General features: G+C 37.6%; 2 protein-coding genes across 2 annotated transcripts; one reads left to right on the top strand and one right to left on the bottom strand.

The window, feature by feature from the left end:
• Positions 1-1,131: 1,131 nt before the first annotated feature.
• On the bottom strand, positions 1,132-3,636 carry Acat1 (Acetyl-CoA acetyltransferase 1). The gene is made up of 4 exons (XM_028301342.1): positions 3,402-3,636; positions 3,014-3,208; positions 1,494-2,588; positions 1,132-1,296 (listed from the first exon to the last, which is right to left on the bottom strand). The coding sequence occupies exons 1-3, from the start codon at positions 3,459-3,461 to the stop codon at positions 1,566-1,568; spliced, it is 1,278 nt and encodes a 425-aa protein (XP_028157143.1). The 5' UTR covers positions 3,462-3,636; the 3' UTR covers positions 1,132-1,296; positions 1,494-1,565.
• A 600-nt stretch (positions 3,637-4,236) lies between these two features.
• bdg (sodium-dependent transporter bedraggled) lies at positions 4,237-16,297 on the top strand. The gene is made up of 13 exons (XM_028301336.1): positions 4,237-4,473; positions 6,042-7,116; positions 7,269-7,399; positions 7,479-7,760; positions 7,931-8,127; positions 8,538-8,675; positions 8,750-8,984; positions 10,582-10,799; positions 12,726-12,920; positions 13,577-13,801; positions 14,675-14,742; positions 14,863-14,989; positions 16,091-16,297. Exons 2-13 carry the CDS (start codon positions 6,089-6,091, stop codon positions 16,280-16,282), a joined length of 3,036 nt encoding a protein of 1,011 aa, XP_028157137.1. The 5' UTR covers positions 4,237-4,473; positions 6,042-6,088; the 3' UTR covers positions 16,283-16,297.
• Positions 16,298-18,244: the final 1,947 nt, after the last annotated feature.

Here is an 18,244-nt window from a genome sequence, read left to right on the forward strand (position 1 = left end):
AATAGGATTAGTTATTCATTTTCTAACGGGATACCCTTGTTAATAATCAAACAACTGGATAATACTGGTGGTGTAGCTAATATACAGGGTGTCCCAGAATGGGTGAATCAAACTGCTAGGGGAGGTAGCTCTACTAATGTACTATCCCCTTGGGTTAATTCGTCAAAGACTATCCCTAAAAAATATGAAAAAAAATTGAGTTCGGAATTTTTTATAAATAATGTACTCTAAACTCGAAATCCAGTCATTATTTTCAAGTTTGTTTACAGATAAACGAAGCGATCATATTGTACAATTAATATTAGTAAGAAAAAAGTACAAATAAACTCCAAACGCAGCAATTATAGCCAGATACTTAGGCAAAGCTGATTTATTTTCACTTTTTCAAAACAATATTTTTTTGTGTCCATGCGCTTTATTTTTTTTTCATATTTTTTAGGGATAGTAGAGCTACCTCCCCTATCAGTTTGATTCGCCCATTCTGGGACACCCTGTATACTTAAATGCCTAAAATACGCTCTAGAGCAGGGGTGGCCAACTTGATTAGACATAAGATTTACTGTTTACTAACGAAACCCTGGGCGATCTATCACTTACATACTTCTTGAAATCTTTAATGAAACAGCACAGTTTAGTACACAATCATGAAGTATTTTTGCCTTGCCACAATCGACTGGACTAAGTAATATTCGCGATTGACCGTCGATCGCGATCGACCGGTTGGCCACCCCTGCTCTAGAGAATAATAATATCGCCATTGCCATTTTGATCACAGAGCATTTGACTAGTATTTTAATTTTCTTCTTCAATTAATTTTAATCTTCTCTCAAGCAGCTCCTTGTTCAATCTGTGCATACACAAGAATCTTCCATTGAGGAAAAGTACAGGGATGTCATGCCTATACAGACGCAACCACCTTAGATTTTCTTTCTCTGTTATGTCTACTTTTTCAATAGTAATTCTGCTTTTGAATGGTTCTAGTTCTTCCATAACTATGTCACACAGTGGACATGGATTTTTTGTATAAAATGTCAATACAGGTGGCCCATCTAAGGCTTGAGGTCTGGAAAGAAAATTAAATTCTCTCAAACAAAAATAATTAATTTATTTATATCCAGACCATTTCCTTACAGTTACATTTCATACATATTTACAGGTGATAAAGATTGTTCCATAAAATACTAAATCAATAACAAAGTCATAAAAACATATTACACTCAAAAGGTATAAACTTCATCTATTCACACAAACAAAATTGTTACTGTCATACAGTAGTGACTACCACAATAAAGCAAATCTATATATATAAAAGAAAGTCGTGTTAGTTACTCCACTTATAACTCAAGAACGGCTGAACCGATTTAGCTGAAAATTGTCAGGGAGGTAGTTTAGAGCTAGGAGAAGGACATAGGGTACTTTTTATCCCGTTCGAAAAAAAAAAGTCTGCTTATTTATTGCCATTAAGGCGGAACAAAGTTCGCCGGGTCAGCTAGTCATCTTATAAAGGCACAAGTAGCAGTTATACAATTGTTATTGAACAGCCAATCCATCAATGAATAGCCAACTTACAATTTTTCAATCATAATGGATGATGCACCACCTCCACCATTACAAATAGAGGCCACTCCCTTCTCTCCCTTCTTCAGAGCATGGCATAAGTGTACCACAAGACGGGCACCTGACATGCCAATAGGGTGGCCAATGCTCACAGCTCCTCCATGAACATTTACTTTGGAGGGATCTAATTCCAGTATCTTTTGATTTGCAACAGCCACAACACTGAAGGCTTCATTAATTTCCCAAAGGGCTACATCGTCTTTCTTAACTCCAGTCTTTTGCAAAAGTTTTGGAATGGCAACAGCCGGGGCGATAGGGAAATCAATGGGGTCACATTCTCCATCAGCAAATCCTACAACCCTGGCAATAGGCTTTACATTCAGTCTTTCTGCTGCTTGGGCTGTCATCAGGACAAGAGCTGCAGCCCCGTCATTTAAAGTAGAGGCATTACCAGCCGTTACTGTACCATTTTCCCTTTGGAAAACTGTGGCCAACTTATTAAACTTTTCAAAATTCACCCTTTTGTACTCTTCATCTTCAGCAAAGATAATTGGTGGGGCTCCTCGTTTCTGGGGCACTGGAACTGGTACAAGTTCATCAGCAAAAGCTTTGATTTCATATGCAGCAGCACTCCTCTTATAACTAGAAATAGCATAATCATCTTGTTGTTGTCTTGAAATTTCCAATTTTTTGGCTGTATTTTCGGCACAATTACCCATATGGAATTTGTTGTAGACATCTGTGAGGCCATCAAATACTATTCCATCGACCAGCTGCATGCCTCCATATGTGGTTTCACCACGTTTTAGATAGAAGGGGACGTTTGACATAGATTCCATACCGCCAGCTAGAATTACATCTTGGTCGCCGGTCTGTAGTCCTTGTGCAGCAAGCATGACAGACTTCATGCCTGATGCACACACCTTGTTCACAGTTGTACAGACTGTACTCTTGGGAAGTCCAGCAAAAATAACTGCTTGTCTTGCTGGAGCTTGACCCATACTTGCGGAGCAAACATTGCCTATGTACACCTAGAAGTAAAGATTACAATTAAAATGTTATACTTTTGGTTCTAACATAGATTCCAGAGATAGTTAAATGTTGTAATAATAGTTAAATATTATGTATCATGTTTATGTTGATTATGTATGAAATCTTAATAATATTAAAATCGTCATTCAGCACTTGACATACTTAATATCCAAATGGATATATTATCAAGTTTGTAATAATCTTTGATTTGTAAATTAATGAGTTTTTTCAATCATGTGATAATAATCTTGCTGTCAGTGATAACACCTACATAAATGTTATTTTTTTAACTAATTATTGTGTTCTTACACATGATTAAAATGACATTAAATTTACATTTAATGGAATTGGGTGCACCATAAAGTTCTAACAGTAGATTAGCTTGATAACTGTAAAATTAAGTGAAAGTGCACAATCAACTAACCTCTTTAATTTCTTCCTTAGGAATGCCGGCTCTTTCGACGGCTGCCTTTACAGCCACGGCGCCAAGCTCTGAAGCTGACATCGTTGCCAGGCTTCCCCTGAAGGATCCAATTGGAGTTCTGACAGCAGAGGCTATCACCACATCGTTGAGGGAAACTTTTGAAGAATATGCCGCCGCCATCACTTTGAGAAATTGCTAAACAATAAAGAAAAACGTAATGACTTCAAAAACTTGGAATGATAACACACTAAGTGGGTTTTACCGAAAAATGAATGAAATGTATGGCCACCAGCAAACCAGCCAGCTATCTAGTTGGACAACTTATGAGCGACTGTTGGCTGACGTACCGGATTTAACGAAAAACGAAAAGGAAAACTGTTAGAAGTACCTTGTTCAGAACTGGGTGCATTTTGATGCTAAATAAGCTACTTCCTTTCAATAAGATCATTTTGAATGCTTATGATAACGTCTACAAGCAACTAAAAGTAAAATGAAATGATTACAACTGGCCGCGAATGATACTTTATCTTTGTAAAAATAAAAATGTATTTACATATAATTATCTCTACAGATATTGCTTGATAAATGTTGCAAATACACCCTAATTCCGATATACATAAAGGCGAAGATAACTTGAGTTGCTAAAACAAGTTTTGTTGAAACAAACTTTGACCCCCGGATGCCTGACTTGTCGCAATGAATTTTACCGTTTCGTTTTCCAAACTAGATTGAAAGGAATGTTATTTTATACTAATTTATTGAGTTCAAACACAATTTGTATAACTATTTTAGTAATCTTAATCAAAAGCTAAATAATTAAGAAATTATTTTGTTCTATTAATTCCACAGTACATAAATTAAAAATATTTTTTGTTGCTAGCAATACTTCAGGCGTAGCTAGCTGTCACTTGTCAAATCTCAAAAATGTCAAAAGGGTTTTTTCCNTTTTTTTTTTTATTTTATTTTATTTGATTCTATCACTGTGTAAAAGCTGCGCACGTGACATTGGCGGAACAGTGGCGAAAAAGCACAAGTTCATCGCCATCAATAAAAGAAGAAGAAAATGTCAAAAGTTCTGTTCTTTTTCATCATAAAAGTTCTACAATCACAGTAAATGAGGTCTCTTTAAACATTTCGCAAGTTACCTGAAGTCTTCTGAGACACTGATAAAGACTATTTAGGATTCAAAGGAACATGATACATACTTTTACGACTAATTACGACCATTTTTGACGACCATACAAACCGAGGTCGCGATTTTAGTTTTAAGTTTAGATTTATCGATCATCATCACAATTTAAAACAAATGAATTCGAATCACATAATTAATTGTTCGACAAAAGTCGATTTGTTAACATTTTATCGTGGAATGATGTGCTTGTGTCAAGTGAATTAAGTTTGAGTGTGTCTTCGTTAATTTCACATTCATTAGCTTTTCTTAGAAAAAGCCAGGAAATCAGGTAAGTCTTATTAAAAACGTTTTATTTTTTTTAAATTTCTTCATTAAACATGCATAATTAATCGAATCTAAAGAAAAAACTGTTATAATAAACACTCAGGAGGTATCTTCAAAAGTGATTGTTTATTGTAACATGTTTTTAAAACTTAAAAAGATTGGTAGTCTAAAATGATTTGGTTATGAATATAAATTATTATTTTGAGTTGTGAAAGTAAAACAATTTATAAAACATTTACTTTTTAGATATAGATTTATAAACATGCTGTAACTTAATAATTTCAAAAGAGAAATAATTAGAGAGTTTCAATGTATTTCTAATAATGCTTATGATCTTTATGTCAGAGACTTTAGAAGATGTTTGAAGTCGTTTTTCCTTGAAACATTTTTGAAAAGATTCATGATTAAAATAATGTAGGTAGCAATTTTTCTTTTATGGCAAAATATATTTTATGAAATCTGATGATGTAATAAAAGATAATATTATCATTTATCTTGGGGTTATCAGCAACATTTCGAGGTATTTATTTATATTGCACTTGATGCATCTGTGCCCTATCTTGATTGATTGATAAGAAATTACCTAATTGATACTTAATTGACTGAATTCTGATTAAATTGACAATGAAATCTTGACCACACATAACTGAGGTGAGTCATTTATTTGAAATGATTCAATTCAATTTCGAAAACTAAAGCTTTTACATGAAAATTTAATTGTTAAAATGTGGTCTACTTACATATTATACTGCCTGTACAAACATACATTGATAAAATTCAAAATATAAATGAATTAATATTAAAGACGGTCTATTTTACAGAAGCATTGAAAGCACTATTTTAATTGTTACCACTGATATGTTGATTGTCCTATAATTTATTGTTTATACTTTTTTAACACTAAGGCCCGGTTTTTTGATTCGTAGTTAAAATAACCAATGGTCAAGTTTGACAGATGTCAAATGACAAGTGGTTAAATATCAGAGAAAAATGTTTTTCGAACAATGGTTAGCTAGACTTTTAGTACATTTTTTAACTATGAGTTAACATTTTGTTAATATTTAACCATTAGTAGCAAAATTTAACAATTTGTTATTTTAACTATGAATCAAAAAACTGGGCCTAAGTAAGGACATCAATGGATTTACATACCTACAGTGTGATGTGATATAATATTTTTTAACTTTTGTCATCTTTCATTAATCTCTGTGTTAGTACAGTTTATGCTGTGAAATCATTTTGTCAAACAATATTAATCTTTAGTTATGGGTTAGTAAGATTCATATCTGTTTTAAGCAACAAATCATTCAGTTACTCATGTTTACCATGAAGTTTGCATTACCATGTTAATATTTGTCCGTCATTCACGGGCGTTGCTGTAATTAGCCTTATTAGTGAGACAATTCATATGTAAGCATACGGTTTTGAGTTGCCCATTAGTATGAACAAGCTGTGGAAAATTGTAACAAAAAAATATTTTTGTATGTATTCCACCAGTGTCAACAATAAACAAGTGTGTTATAATAGTTGTGGAGAATAGTTTGTGAGTGATCTGGGATCCCATTGTTGCAGGGTTATCTCCAAAAAGAGCTGGCTATGACTTAGGTCATGCAATAAAAATGGAAGTAGTAAATGACGGTAGGTATGAGCAAAGAGAAAATCTACCAGGAAGCAGCGCAGACAGTGATGCCTCTAGCAGCATTTTCGAGAGTAACGATAGCAGTGACGACCTAGACAAAACCTCAGATGATGAGGACCTCAAAGAAGACTTGCAGAAAACAATACCCGAATGCTACAAATCTGATTCAAACTTTTCTTCACAAACACCCAGTGACATCAATGATGAGGAGTTTCAAGCAACAGCTCTGTGCCAATTTATGGATATTTTAAACGATTTGGATGAAGTCCTGGATAAATCTTTACTGGCTTGTCTGGATGATGGCACCAAATCATTTGATAGTGATGAGGAAGATCTGATTTGCAAAATCAAAGAGGTTATTGGTAATCAAGAAGAACCGTCGGATGTCTCCGAGGGGCAGAGCTCTATAGAAGACAATACCCAAGTCGTAGTAGCACAGCATGGTCTCACTCCTTCAGCCCCTCTGTTAGAAGATCTAGATTTTACACAAAGTACTAATGAAAGACCAAGCTTCACCAGTTTTGGTAGGTCCAAAAGCTTCTCAGAGTTGTCTGGTAGTAACAGGCAAGCTTTGGTGTCGTCATTGGAAAGAACCAGTGCAACAAATAACAATGTGCGTAATTCCATGAGAAGATTGGATCCAATAGTTTTGCCTGCGGTCTCGGCGCAGGAGTCGTGCGAGCCGTTGACACTGCCAGTTATTTTGTTTTTGGAGCATCATGTGAATGTGCGGCCGACTAGCGCACCTATACAGTTGCAAGTGACGGCCGCTAACTTGAGCGCTGATGGGAGCTCGGGCCCTTTGATCGTGGGTCGAAGGGCGCTGCTGATGAACAGGACTCTTTCGCTGCCGTCGCCGGGAGAGAGTGACGTCACCACGGGAGACTGGACCGGCCGCAACACGGCTCGAAGCACGGCCAGGAGCACTAGCACATCTAGCTCCTCGATAGATTCATTGGCCGCTATTCCGTCGTCAAATCATCTTGCTGCTGGTCTGAATGATGAGAGGTAAAGTCACCTTAGGAAATTTTTGATTCTTGCGTCATTTGGTGTCACTAAAATTGCGATTAAATTGCCCTATGAATCATAACGCACGAAGTAGGTATAATGAGTAATAAAGATTCTCCTTAAAATTAATTAACGTTTACTAACTTTTACAGAATTGATGAGACTGATGAACCTCCTTTTGGAGTGTGGCCTCACAGCATGAGCGCTATGCTGGCATGTCTTAGCTGCACTGTAGGCATATTTAATATTTCAAGGTTTGCTATTCTCAGTGTTCATTTCGGAGGTAAGAATTAGTGATAAAAGTATTCACTTGATAAAATTATTTTAGTTTTACTCTAAATAATATTGATCGTCTTTTTCAGCGAGCTTTATAATACAGTTTTTTGTATTATCATTATTGATTGGCATACCACTATTCACATTATACTTATGTTTGGGCCAAGTACTAGAGTCGGGCCCTGTGGATATGTGGAGAATATCGCCCATATTTCAAGGAGTTGGGGTGTCATTGCTCATCATACAAGCAGTATTGGGTGTCTATAGCATAATAGGACTGTCGTGGATATTCGTGTACTTCAGAGACTCTTTTATTACGTCAGATGACAAATACAAATGGGCACTCCCACACGATTACAGTTTAGAAGGTGAGTGCATTAATTATTCAACTTCCGTCCCGGTCTATTGATGAAAAAATGTCGATATCAAACTTGACTAACGGAAGTGTAGTCGTGAAGGTCGTTCCATCTAAACAATTACTTTTTGCCGACCCAGATACAGATGCAAGTTTACTGATTGATTTCTGGTACAATTACAGAGCCTGGCACAAAAAACGGCACATTCAAGATACAGGAGTCTTTGCCGCAGTATTTCCAAGGGGAGGTGCTACAAAGGAACATCGGGTCCAATACCTCGAATTTCGGCTCAATAAAGTTTCAAGTCGCATTCAATTTAGCTGTAGTGTGGATGATTGTATTCGTCTCTCTTAGCAAAGGGTTGCGGTCATATGGAAAGGTAAATGCTGTGTATATCGCAGATGTTAGTGTAGTATAAACAATTCATTAGTTACTTATTGTTTAACTAAACGAACAAAGTGTAATAAAGTGGTTTTTGTTCTCTTTCACTTTTTTACCCTAGATGGAAAAATAAAACATGTTTCACACATGTATCTGTCTGTTCTGTGGCATCGTAATCAACGAAAATTTACAGCTTGAGTATAATTTTTGATCAAGAATCGCGCATTCGACATCAAACGGTTGAATTAATTTTTTAATTGTTAACAAAGATGATTGATTTAATTTAATAATTTATTATCCGTACTCACGTAAACATGTCATAATATATTATAAGTACTACGTAAATCGTACCGTAATGTAAGATCGCATATTATGTTTTATTTATTACATTACCTTGAATTGTTTCAGGCTGTTTACATGCTGATATTTTTGCCCATATGCGGCACGCTTGTGTTATGCACGAAATTACTTACGCTCATTCCGTACGATACTGTGACAAATATTTTCTCTGAGACTGAGTGGAGTGAATTCTTTATCAACAGTAACGTAAGTATTTCGAACACATTTTTTTAAGGAAAATTGAACGTTTTCTGTTTGAATTTACGGTTCAAATTTTACAGAGTTGGGCAGCGGCGGCTCAAGAGATATTCTTAACTTGGGGGTTATTAGGAGCGTGTATAATGCAGTTAACATCGCACAAAAATGCCAAGAACAAGACTAGTTCTATGCTGCAAAAGGAGAGCGCGTGCATCGTGGCCTTCACCTTCGCGGTTCTGTTGTTGGGTGCATTCCTCGCGAACACTTGTGTGCAAATATTGAAGAACTACGGCTACGTTTACATACCTGGCAGTTATGGTAAATTATACAGAATTTATTCAGTTTTACAGTACAATTTTGCTTGAAACATGAGGTTAAAAATGCGCAATTACAAATGATATGTTAAAGCTAAATGAAAAACTATGCGCTAGTTTTTTCGCGTCCATTGTTATGTTGAAAAAATGAATAATTACGATTAATAACTTGATTAGATTTCTTTTTTACGAAGTATTTCTAATGAGGAAGATGAGTGTAATTATTTTATAATGTAAAAAGATAAAACATAAAATATAAAAAATATTAGTGAAAGAATTTTTTCGATATCTCAAAAACTGAATTTTCTATGGGCATTCAAAGTTGGATGTTTTAAAAATCAACTCGCTCTTGACCGTTTAGCGCGTGACGTCACACCGCCCGTTACCTCCGCCGGGATGGCATTGCTCCTTCGCGCGCTCATGGACTCGTACAGTCATTTCGAGTTTTATAGAATTATGGAGTAAAAAATACCATGCAGATATTGTATAGTAACCCTTTTATACTAATTAATACAATGGTTAGTGCCCCAGAAAATTACTTTTAAAGCTAAGAAAAGCTGATAAATACATAAATGGTGTAAGTTAACGAAAAGGGAGAAATCGTTATCTACAAAAACCAGTCGATATTATTGCAAAAATCATTTTAATGCGAGTACCTACCTAAAGACAAAACACCTACCATTGTATATTTTTCATTACACATTTTTTATAAAGTATTTTAGTGACATTTTATTTGAAACAGTAGACAAAAAATAGAGAAACAAAACACGAGGCACGCACGCAGATGGGTTACTTAAAAAGTAAATTGAATCCTTTGAAACTTTAAAGACAATAAGACAAAACTAAAAACTCTCTACCTACTTTAGCCCTTGTTATTGACTATGTTTTATAGTGGTAAAATAATGTTGTCGCTTCTTTGAGTTATCGATAAAAATCTATACGAACAAAATGTATTAACACATACTTTTCATTCTTGTGACAATCCGCCTGTTACCTTGCAAGTTTTAGCACTTGGATTTCTGCAATAATATAGGTACTTTGCATGTTTTCTGAAAGTATCCGCAACCATAAGTAAATCTACTTTCGGAAGATTATTTGGTTGGCATCAGATACGGTTAATATAAATAAAAAATGTATCGAAATGAACGAAAATAAGTTTACAGAGCGCAGCTAGCACCCGCGCCGCCCGTCCGTCGTTGCCCAACGAGCGGTGTGACGTCATCGCCCGTATTCCAGGGGTGCTATCAGTTTTCGCGCGTTCCCATATTGATTTGCTTATAAAATATTCAATTTTCGTGATATCAACAAAATTTTTTCACAGTTAGTTTTATTTTAGCTTAAAGTTTTTGTTAGGGCTGAAAAAGGGGAATAAATTTTGATTTACATCTTCCTCATTGTTTTACAAACCATGTGCATTAGTATAGTTATTAATTTAGACTCGTATCAATCATTAATTTTGTTCAAATTCTACTCATATTATGACCGTGATCTTCATCATCATCGTCTTACCTGATGTTGGTGTGTGAAGTTGCAGTCGTTAGGTGGTATAACGTACTAAGTAAATTCCTATGAATCTTTTATTTCCGATATTTGTTTTGCAGAAACGGTTAAATCATCGCAATTTCTGTGGCCGATGTCAGAACCAATGCCAGGGAACGTGGTTTCAACGCCAGTACGCTACATGGGCCACTATAGCAGCTTGGTCGGGGTGACGGTGTGGAAGAATGGCAACACCGCTCGAACTATCAGCGGGTGGCAACCGCTGCAGCTGGCAACACAGGTCGTGCCGGCTACGCTTGCAGTGTTGCCCGCTAACGTTGTGAGTATTCATTTAGAAACAAAAAATATTGATGAAATTGTCATTGGCGGCTTGCCTAAAAACGAAGTAACCAAAAAATTCGCTTTTCAGAAGAATAATAATATAATCGCCAAACACCTTAGTTTAACATGAGATTGAGCAATAATAAAGCCAGCGATTTTATACATACATTATAACAGAACAGAAGTTTAACATAATTATGTAGTTTATAAGTGAGACGTCTATGAAAATAATGTGACTCGTCTTTAATATACATAATACATATCGAATAGCTAACTACTTACCGTAACCAGTTTCCTCTCTAACGCACCTGGTATTGTTAAAACACGTTTTGTAGTAAATTGCCGCTTTAAATACCGTCACGCGAGCGTGTCAAACATAATTATGGCTATTAATAAACGGATCTAGAATTCGTTTCGTATAATTATAATTTGTGTAATATCTCTCTACACTCACGTTACGACTAGTTTACTAATTAATCTCTCATCTGCGAATTTAGCGACATAGCACGGTATTTACCCCCTTACTAATAAAAAGTTACACAGTTGTTGAACACTGGTTTAAAATGACATTTCCATACTAAATGTCACTTTAAAACACTGTTCAACGAGAGTGTAAGTTTTATTAGTAAGGGGGTTAGTCTTTATTTGACTGCATTTTCTTTTAACGTAGCATACCATTGTCACTAAGCTTCTCCATCTATGAGACACGTTGTGCTCTTCTTATTTTAGGAGTCACAAAATACACAAATAATGATCTCTTCGTAGTATCATCAGTATCATTTAATTAAATTAACCGATATACCTGCGATCAAAATTATGAGTCCAGTTTGTTAATACGAACGTAATTAGCTGGTAATCTGCTATCAAGCGGTAAAGCCTGATGCACAGCTCGAGTTTATAATATGGCGCCATATTATACGTTTCCATTGACATGACATAGTAATTCCTTCATTAATGTGTATGTGTAATTCATATAATTATGATGACAGGGATTTAATTTAAAAATAGCATTAAAAATGGCTGTTAAAATTTCTAAACGAAACGTAGAACTCGCATTAGTAGTGTGCCAGAGGCTCAAATGCATACTGCGAGTATAAACAACTTCAGGTTAATATTTCAGACAACCTGAGTATTAATTAATGTTGCAAATGTACATTTAAACTTACTGCTTGGCGCTTTGCATTATAGAACAATGCATTTATTAATATTATTTAAATTGATTTCAAAACATTGATAAATATTGGCTCCCTTTGGACTTCAATCCAACGCCAGCTAGATTGTGATAAGGATTACTTGGAAAATGTGATATTAATTTTAAACCAAATAACTATTTTTGTATTATGCTAGTATTAAAATTATTCCCAAAGTTATAAAAAAATTCGCGCCACACTGCGCGGCATTAGCCAAGACTTTTAGTTGGCCGATAGTTTAATCGGGCTTTTAAACAGTATGTACAATAGGCTAGTTTCCTAAAAAATTTTTTTTAGTCCGTCATGTTTAATATCAAAAAATATTGGACACATATATTTTTATTTGTCAATCTAACAAATAATTACATAGTTATGGTGCGACGTCACAACGTGCGGCACTTTTATGCAAGCATTAACGTCACGGGCCTCTTCTTATGAACTTTGGCGCGCTTTATCTCTTTAAATTTTCATTAGTTTGAAAAAGTGAAAAATACGTGTAGAGTATTTTTGATAAGTTAACTGACGGACTAATTAAAACTCTTGCTTTTTGACCCAGGAAACATCCCTATTGTACATGTAACTACTTAATACGTGTAAATCAGCCTTTATTTATACCGATNTACCGATTTGGTATCAGCCGATTCTTCATACAAATTTGAATTGGGCCCAACTAAAAGTGTAGTCTGGGCCTAGACTTTTAAGATAAGCCTTTAGAATTTGAATTCCTGTTTCAGCTGTCCCCAGCATGGGCGGTGATCTTCTACTTCATCCTGATAATGTTCGGCATCGCGCAGCAACTTGCCATATGGCACTGCGTCATCACAGGCGTCATGGCAATCAACGCGCACGCGCTGCGGGTTTGGGAAACTACCATCACGTTCCTAAGCTGCGTATTTGGACTGGCTATGGGATTGCTGATCAGCACTGATGTGAGTTTAGTCTTTAGAGCTTGGAGATACGACGATACGTAAACTTCTGAACATATAAATAAATAAATAAAATTAATATCTTTTGGACATTTTACACTGCGCTTCTAGTCCCAAACTAAGCAAAGCTTGTACTATGGGTACTAGACAACGGAAATAAACATACTTAAATACTTTTTTTTTGTAAATACATACTTATTATACATAGAAAACACCCAGTCCAATACAAACAAATACATATTTATGTTCATGCACACAAATGTTTGTACTGTGCGGGAATCGAACCCGCTATCTCCGGAATAGTAGTCCGTTTCGAACCACTACACCAAACGGCCGACAATAGGCCTCCCCCAATGATTTCCACAGTCCAGTTGCCAGTAAATCCAGCGCCTTGCTGCTATCTCCATGAAGTCGTCAGTTCACCTTGCGGATGAACGTCCCACGCTGCGTTTCGGTTTCCATTTCAGACCGTTGCTGCCCCATCGGCCGTCAGTTCTGCGTACTATGTGCCCGCCCATTGCCACTTCAACTTGCTAATCCGTGTTTTTGTTTATCTTGAATAAACTGGTATTAGATTACGTAACTGTATGCTAGTGAGGCAAATACAGTAGCGATCAAATTAGGCTTTGGTTTTTGACAAGCAAATTCTTTGTCCACAGGCCGGCATAAAGATAGTCCACTTCATAGACTACGTGTGGACCGGCTCGTGGTGGCAATGCGTGATCCACATCGCGCTGGTTTGCGGCGTATTCGTGGTCCGCGGCCGGCCCTATTCTCCAGATGTCGTGGTCGCGGCGCTATACTCGTCCCGGAACAGATTGTCGGCCACGCTCGCCGCGCTACTGAGCTTCACGTGGACTGTGGTGCTGCCGGTGTTATTGTGCGTGAGTATCGCTGCTAGACTTGTGGTTGTGGTCACGCGCTACTCGCCAGATGTCGTGGTGGCGGCGCTATACTCGTCCCGGAACCGACTGTCGGCCACCCTCGCCGCGCTACTAAGCTTCACGTGGACTGTGGTGCTGCCAGTGTTGTTATGCGTAAGTATCGCCGCCAGATGTAGTCCACACGCTACTCGCTCGAAGTCGCGGCGCTATACTCGTCCCGCAACCGACTGTCGGCCACGCTCGCCGCGCTACTGAGCTTCACGTGGACTGTGGTGCTGCCGGTGTTATTGTGCGTGAGTATCGCTGCTAGACTTGTGGTTGTGGTCCACACGCTACTCGCCCGAGGTCGTGGTCGCGGCGCTATACTCGTCCCGGAACCGACTGTCGGCCACGCTCGCCGCGCTACTGAGCTTCACGTGGACTGTGGTGCTGCCGGTGTTATTGTGCGTGAGTATCGCTGCTTGACTTGTGGTTGTGGTCCACGCGCTACTCGCCAGATGTCGTGGTCGCGGCGCTATACTCGTCCCGCAACCGACTGTCGGCCACGCTCGCCGCGCTACTGAGCTTCACGTGGACTGTGGTGCTGCCGGTGTTATTGTGCGTAAGTATCGCTTACAGCTAGTCAGTTTTACGGAGGCATTTATCGATTTTAAACGATAAGCCCATACATTAGTCGTCGAAAATCTTATACGACGATAAGATTATATCGTGACACGCATCCTAGACCGGCTGACGTGTGGTCCGCGCGCTACTGGCTCGACATCGTGGGCGCGACCCTTTACTTTAACGAGAATTTAAAAGCATTAGCCGGTCCAATCAATTTAGTTTTTTTAAATTACCTATGTCTGTTTTATGGCTTCCATTTCATTTCAGACCATCTGCGTCATGGATTTCCGTGTGGGGCAACAGCGTCAACTCTACAGCTGGCGAAAACAAGCTGGGTAAGTTCTGCATGATTTCTTGTTCATATATTATGGTAAATAGACTGAGAAATAATACTTTTAATTAAGCCAAAAGTAAACCCGAAGCCAGAATGTTAACAATCATGTTTTTTCTTATAGATATTGGCCGATATGGACCCGTCAACTTGCCGTAGCGTTACAACAAGGATCTCTTCTATTGATCCCCGTAGCCGCATTCGTACAAACATGGCGCTACATGAACAAAGGACCCCCAGATATACTAGAGGTGAGATTCAAGGCTTGTTTGTCTCTTTCACTCAAGTTGAACCCGAAATGAGAGTGAGAGAAATGGATATTGAAATAATCACGCACATTTAAAAATCCTGCTAATTTTACTTCATGTATTTAGGCTGGTACTAACTTGTAATGCATATTTAAGATATCGCCTGGTCTGAAATCTACCTATCTCTTTCTACTTTTCTTACTTTGATTAGTTACTAGTTACTACAATATGATCTATTAGCTATTTGTTTCTAACTTTTAAATTACTAACTTAGTTGCTTGCTGTAAACTCTTTTTAATTTTATGCTGCTAGGATTTTGGAACTAGTAATTGCACGGAAGAAGTGGTAAGTTTTTATAATATTAAACTGTTATGAGTGAATGTGAGGGATTTATTGGCAAAAAATTTATAAACCTGTCACTTGTTTTAGTTGCGAACCCCGAGAGAATGTTTGCTCTAAACGCCCACTCTTACAAAGTAAATTATATTTTTAACTCTTGGGTCCCCGTCATATTAAAAAAAAAATTTAAGGCCCGGTTTCTACCAAAGCGGAGCGGATCGGAGAAGTGTTTTGAATAACTAATCAGATTTCATTATTTCCATTTCTCTTTACCGCCCCGCGCCGCCGTCAAATTTTATAGAAAAAACGTATGGCCGCTTTATCTCCGCTTTTGGTGGAAACCGGCCCTAAGTCCACCATCACCAAAGAACAATAGGCTAGTTTCCTAAAAAAAATTTTTAGTCCGTCAATTTTAATATAAAAAAATATTCGACACGTATATTTTTAATTGTCAATCAAACAAATAATTATAGTGCGTTGAAGTTCCGCGCGACATCACAAAGTGCTGCACTTTTACGCACTCTGACGTCACGGGCCTTTTTTTAGAACTTTGGCACGCTTTATCTCTTTACATTTTCATTAGTTTTAAAAAGTGAAAAATACGTGTCGAGTAGTTTTTGATAAGCTAACTGACGGACTAATTAAAAATTTAAAACTCTTGCTTTTTTACCCAGGAAACACATCCCTATTGATGTTGCCTTTAATGTTGTGATGCAAACTTAGTTTTTGTGTCCAAAGTTTACCCTAACCATCGCACGTCCCCAGCGCATCCAAAACCTATACCGGCCTCGTATGGGCGCGGACACCAGCCCGCCGCCCGTGGGGCCGCGCCCGGCCCGTGCTGCGCCCGCGCCCGATCCGCCGCCCAAATACACGCCCCCGCCTTCGTATTCTACTGCCACGGGGGCGCGCCTGCTTAATACTATTAGGAGAAGCTTCAGGACCTTGAGAAGGTAAGATTTACTTGTCAAAAAACCCCTTTCTTCTCAAAAACTCAACCCGTCTGCAAGACCTTCAAGAAACATGCCCCTCTTTGAGTAACTAAGCTGGATTTCAACTGGATCTGTAGTAGTGTTGCCGATCGATAGTCGACTATCGATAGACTATCGATAGTCTATCGATAGTCAAACTATCGCAAGACTATCGATTGGCCTATCGATAGTATCGATACTGTCGATACTATCGATACTATCGATAGCTCAAAACGAGGCAATACTATTGAATATGTGCAATACTATCGATACTATCGATAGTATTGTTGCTCGTGAAGAATAAACTATCGATAGTATCGATACTATCGATACTATTGTCGCTTTTGAATAAAAAGCTATCAATACTATCGATAGTATCGATACTATCGATTGTTCTAGACTATCGATAGTTTGGCAATTTACAATAGTATCGTTTACAATATTTGGGTATAATAGTCAATAGGCACAACAATAGGGTTATTGGAATACTTGAATTATTTCATGTAGTTAACCATAACATTTAATTATGTGTTTCCAAAATTGGCAATACATTTTATTTGCCGTACTTAACTAATGCAGGTAGTTTTAAATACAAGTGAGATCATTATTTTTAGTTATAAGTTAGTTGGTAAGTCAAGCGAAACATTTGAAATATTGTAAAAATGAATTTAAACATACCCAATACTATTGCAAATTTACAGACTATCGATAGTCTAGAACAATCGATAGTATCGATACTATCGATAGTATCGATAGCTTTTTATTCAAAAGCGACAATACTATCGATAGTATCGATACTATCGATAGTTTATTCTTCACGAGCAACAATACTATCGATAGTATCGATAGTATTGCACATATTCAATAGTATTGCCTCGTTTTGAGCTATCGATAGTATCGATAGTATCGACAGTATCGATACTATCGATAGGCCAATCGATAGTCTTGCGATAGTTTGACTATCGATAGACTATCGATAGTCTATCGATAGTCGACTATCGATCGGCAACACTANGGAAGATCGGAGGGGATCTGTTTAATGAGGCCCATACGGGTCACGTTGTACGTCGGGATTGTTGCTGAGTACTTGCAAAGGGATAGAATCTCGCTACTCAAAAATTTGTTGGCAGCACTGGCAGATGTGAACTCAACAGAGATTCTGTTTCTCCCAATTTTTTTGATACCATCGTTGATCACGTCCTTAATTTTGTTATTGACCAAAAATTTTCCAAACCTAATTGGCTGGATGAAAGTTGGGGCATTAGGCTCGGTTTCGATGCGGGACACGTGGACAATAAAAGGGCCTTTGTCAAGGTCACTGTAGACTTTTGGTGCGATAACAAGAGATGGGTGCGTGTACACCGGTTGGCTGCTTGGAGATGACATTGCAGCAGAAGGGTTGTTGGATCTCTTCGCGGGTTCAGAAGGAACCTCCGAATCCAGGCGGCGTTTTGTTGCGGCTTGGGAAAACAGTGGTTGAGAAATGTCCATTGAACAGGAGGCCGGATCCGGAGGATCCGGGGGATCGGGAGGAGTTAATTCCATTCTACTTACTGTTTTACCAGATAAATCCGTCACCTGTTGTTACTTATTAAAATAACTAAGCTTAAAATTGAGTTTTTTTTTTGAGTTAAACTACGTTAGAATTTGATTTTTCCACTTAAACACCTGAAACACGTGTTGCCACTGTCACATGCGGCGAGCGAAAAACTAATTATTTTAGGTAGGCTTCATTAAATTACTTTAAGTATACCTACCTACCTTAAGTTTTTCTAAATTACAGAGCAACACAAAGTAATACTATGTAGGGTAGATTTCAATCATCACCATTAAGTATAATTTTAGCCTGTCTGACCCACCATAGATTGAACCCAGGACCTTTAATAGTACCTCAAACTATATTGTTACTTACGTGCTTTGTGTCGATTACCTAAATAGGTAAATGGGT

Source organism: Ostrinia furnacalis, unplaced genomic scaffold (genome assembly GCF_004193835.3).
Source record: "Ostrinia furnacalis isolate ACB-3 unplaced genomic scaffold, ASM419383v2 OfSCF0912, whole genome shotgun sequence".
Lineage (NCBI taxonomy): Eukaryota > Metazoa > Arthropoda > Insecta > Lepidoptera > Crambidae > Ostrinia > Ostrinia furnacalis.

What these genes read in the sequence shown, in the direction of transcription:
- bdg (XM_028301336.1), top strand. Translation starts at nt 6,089, where the DNA reads ATGGAAGTAGTAAATGACGGTAGGTATGAGCAAAGAGAAAATCTACCA. An exon ending in GATTGCTGATCAGCACTGAT is followed by an intron (nt 12,921 to 13,576) that starts GTGAGTTTAGTC and finishes CTTTGTCCACAG; the next exon opens with GCCGGCATAAAGATAGTCCA. An exon ending in GACCCCCAGATATACTAGAG is followed by an intron (nt 14,990 to 16,090) that starts GTGAGATTCAAG and finishes GCACGTCCCCAG; the next exon opens with CGCATCCAAAACCTATACCG.
- Acat1 (XM_028301342.1), bottom strand. Translation starts at nt 3,461, where the DNA reads ATGATCTTATTGAAAGGAAGTAGCTTATTTAGCATCAAAATGCACCCA. An exon ending in TGCACCCAGTTCTGAACAAG is followed by an intron (nt 3,209 to 3,401) that starts GTACTTCTAACA and finishes TTTATTGTTTAG; the next exon opens with CAATTTCTCAAAGTGATGGC. An exon ending in CTAAGGAAGAAATTAAAGAG is followed by an intron (nt 2,589 to 3,013) that starts GTTAGTTGATTG and finishes CTTTACTTCTAG; the next exon opens with GTGTACATAGGCAATGTTTG.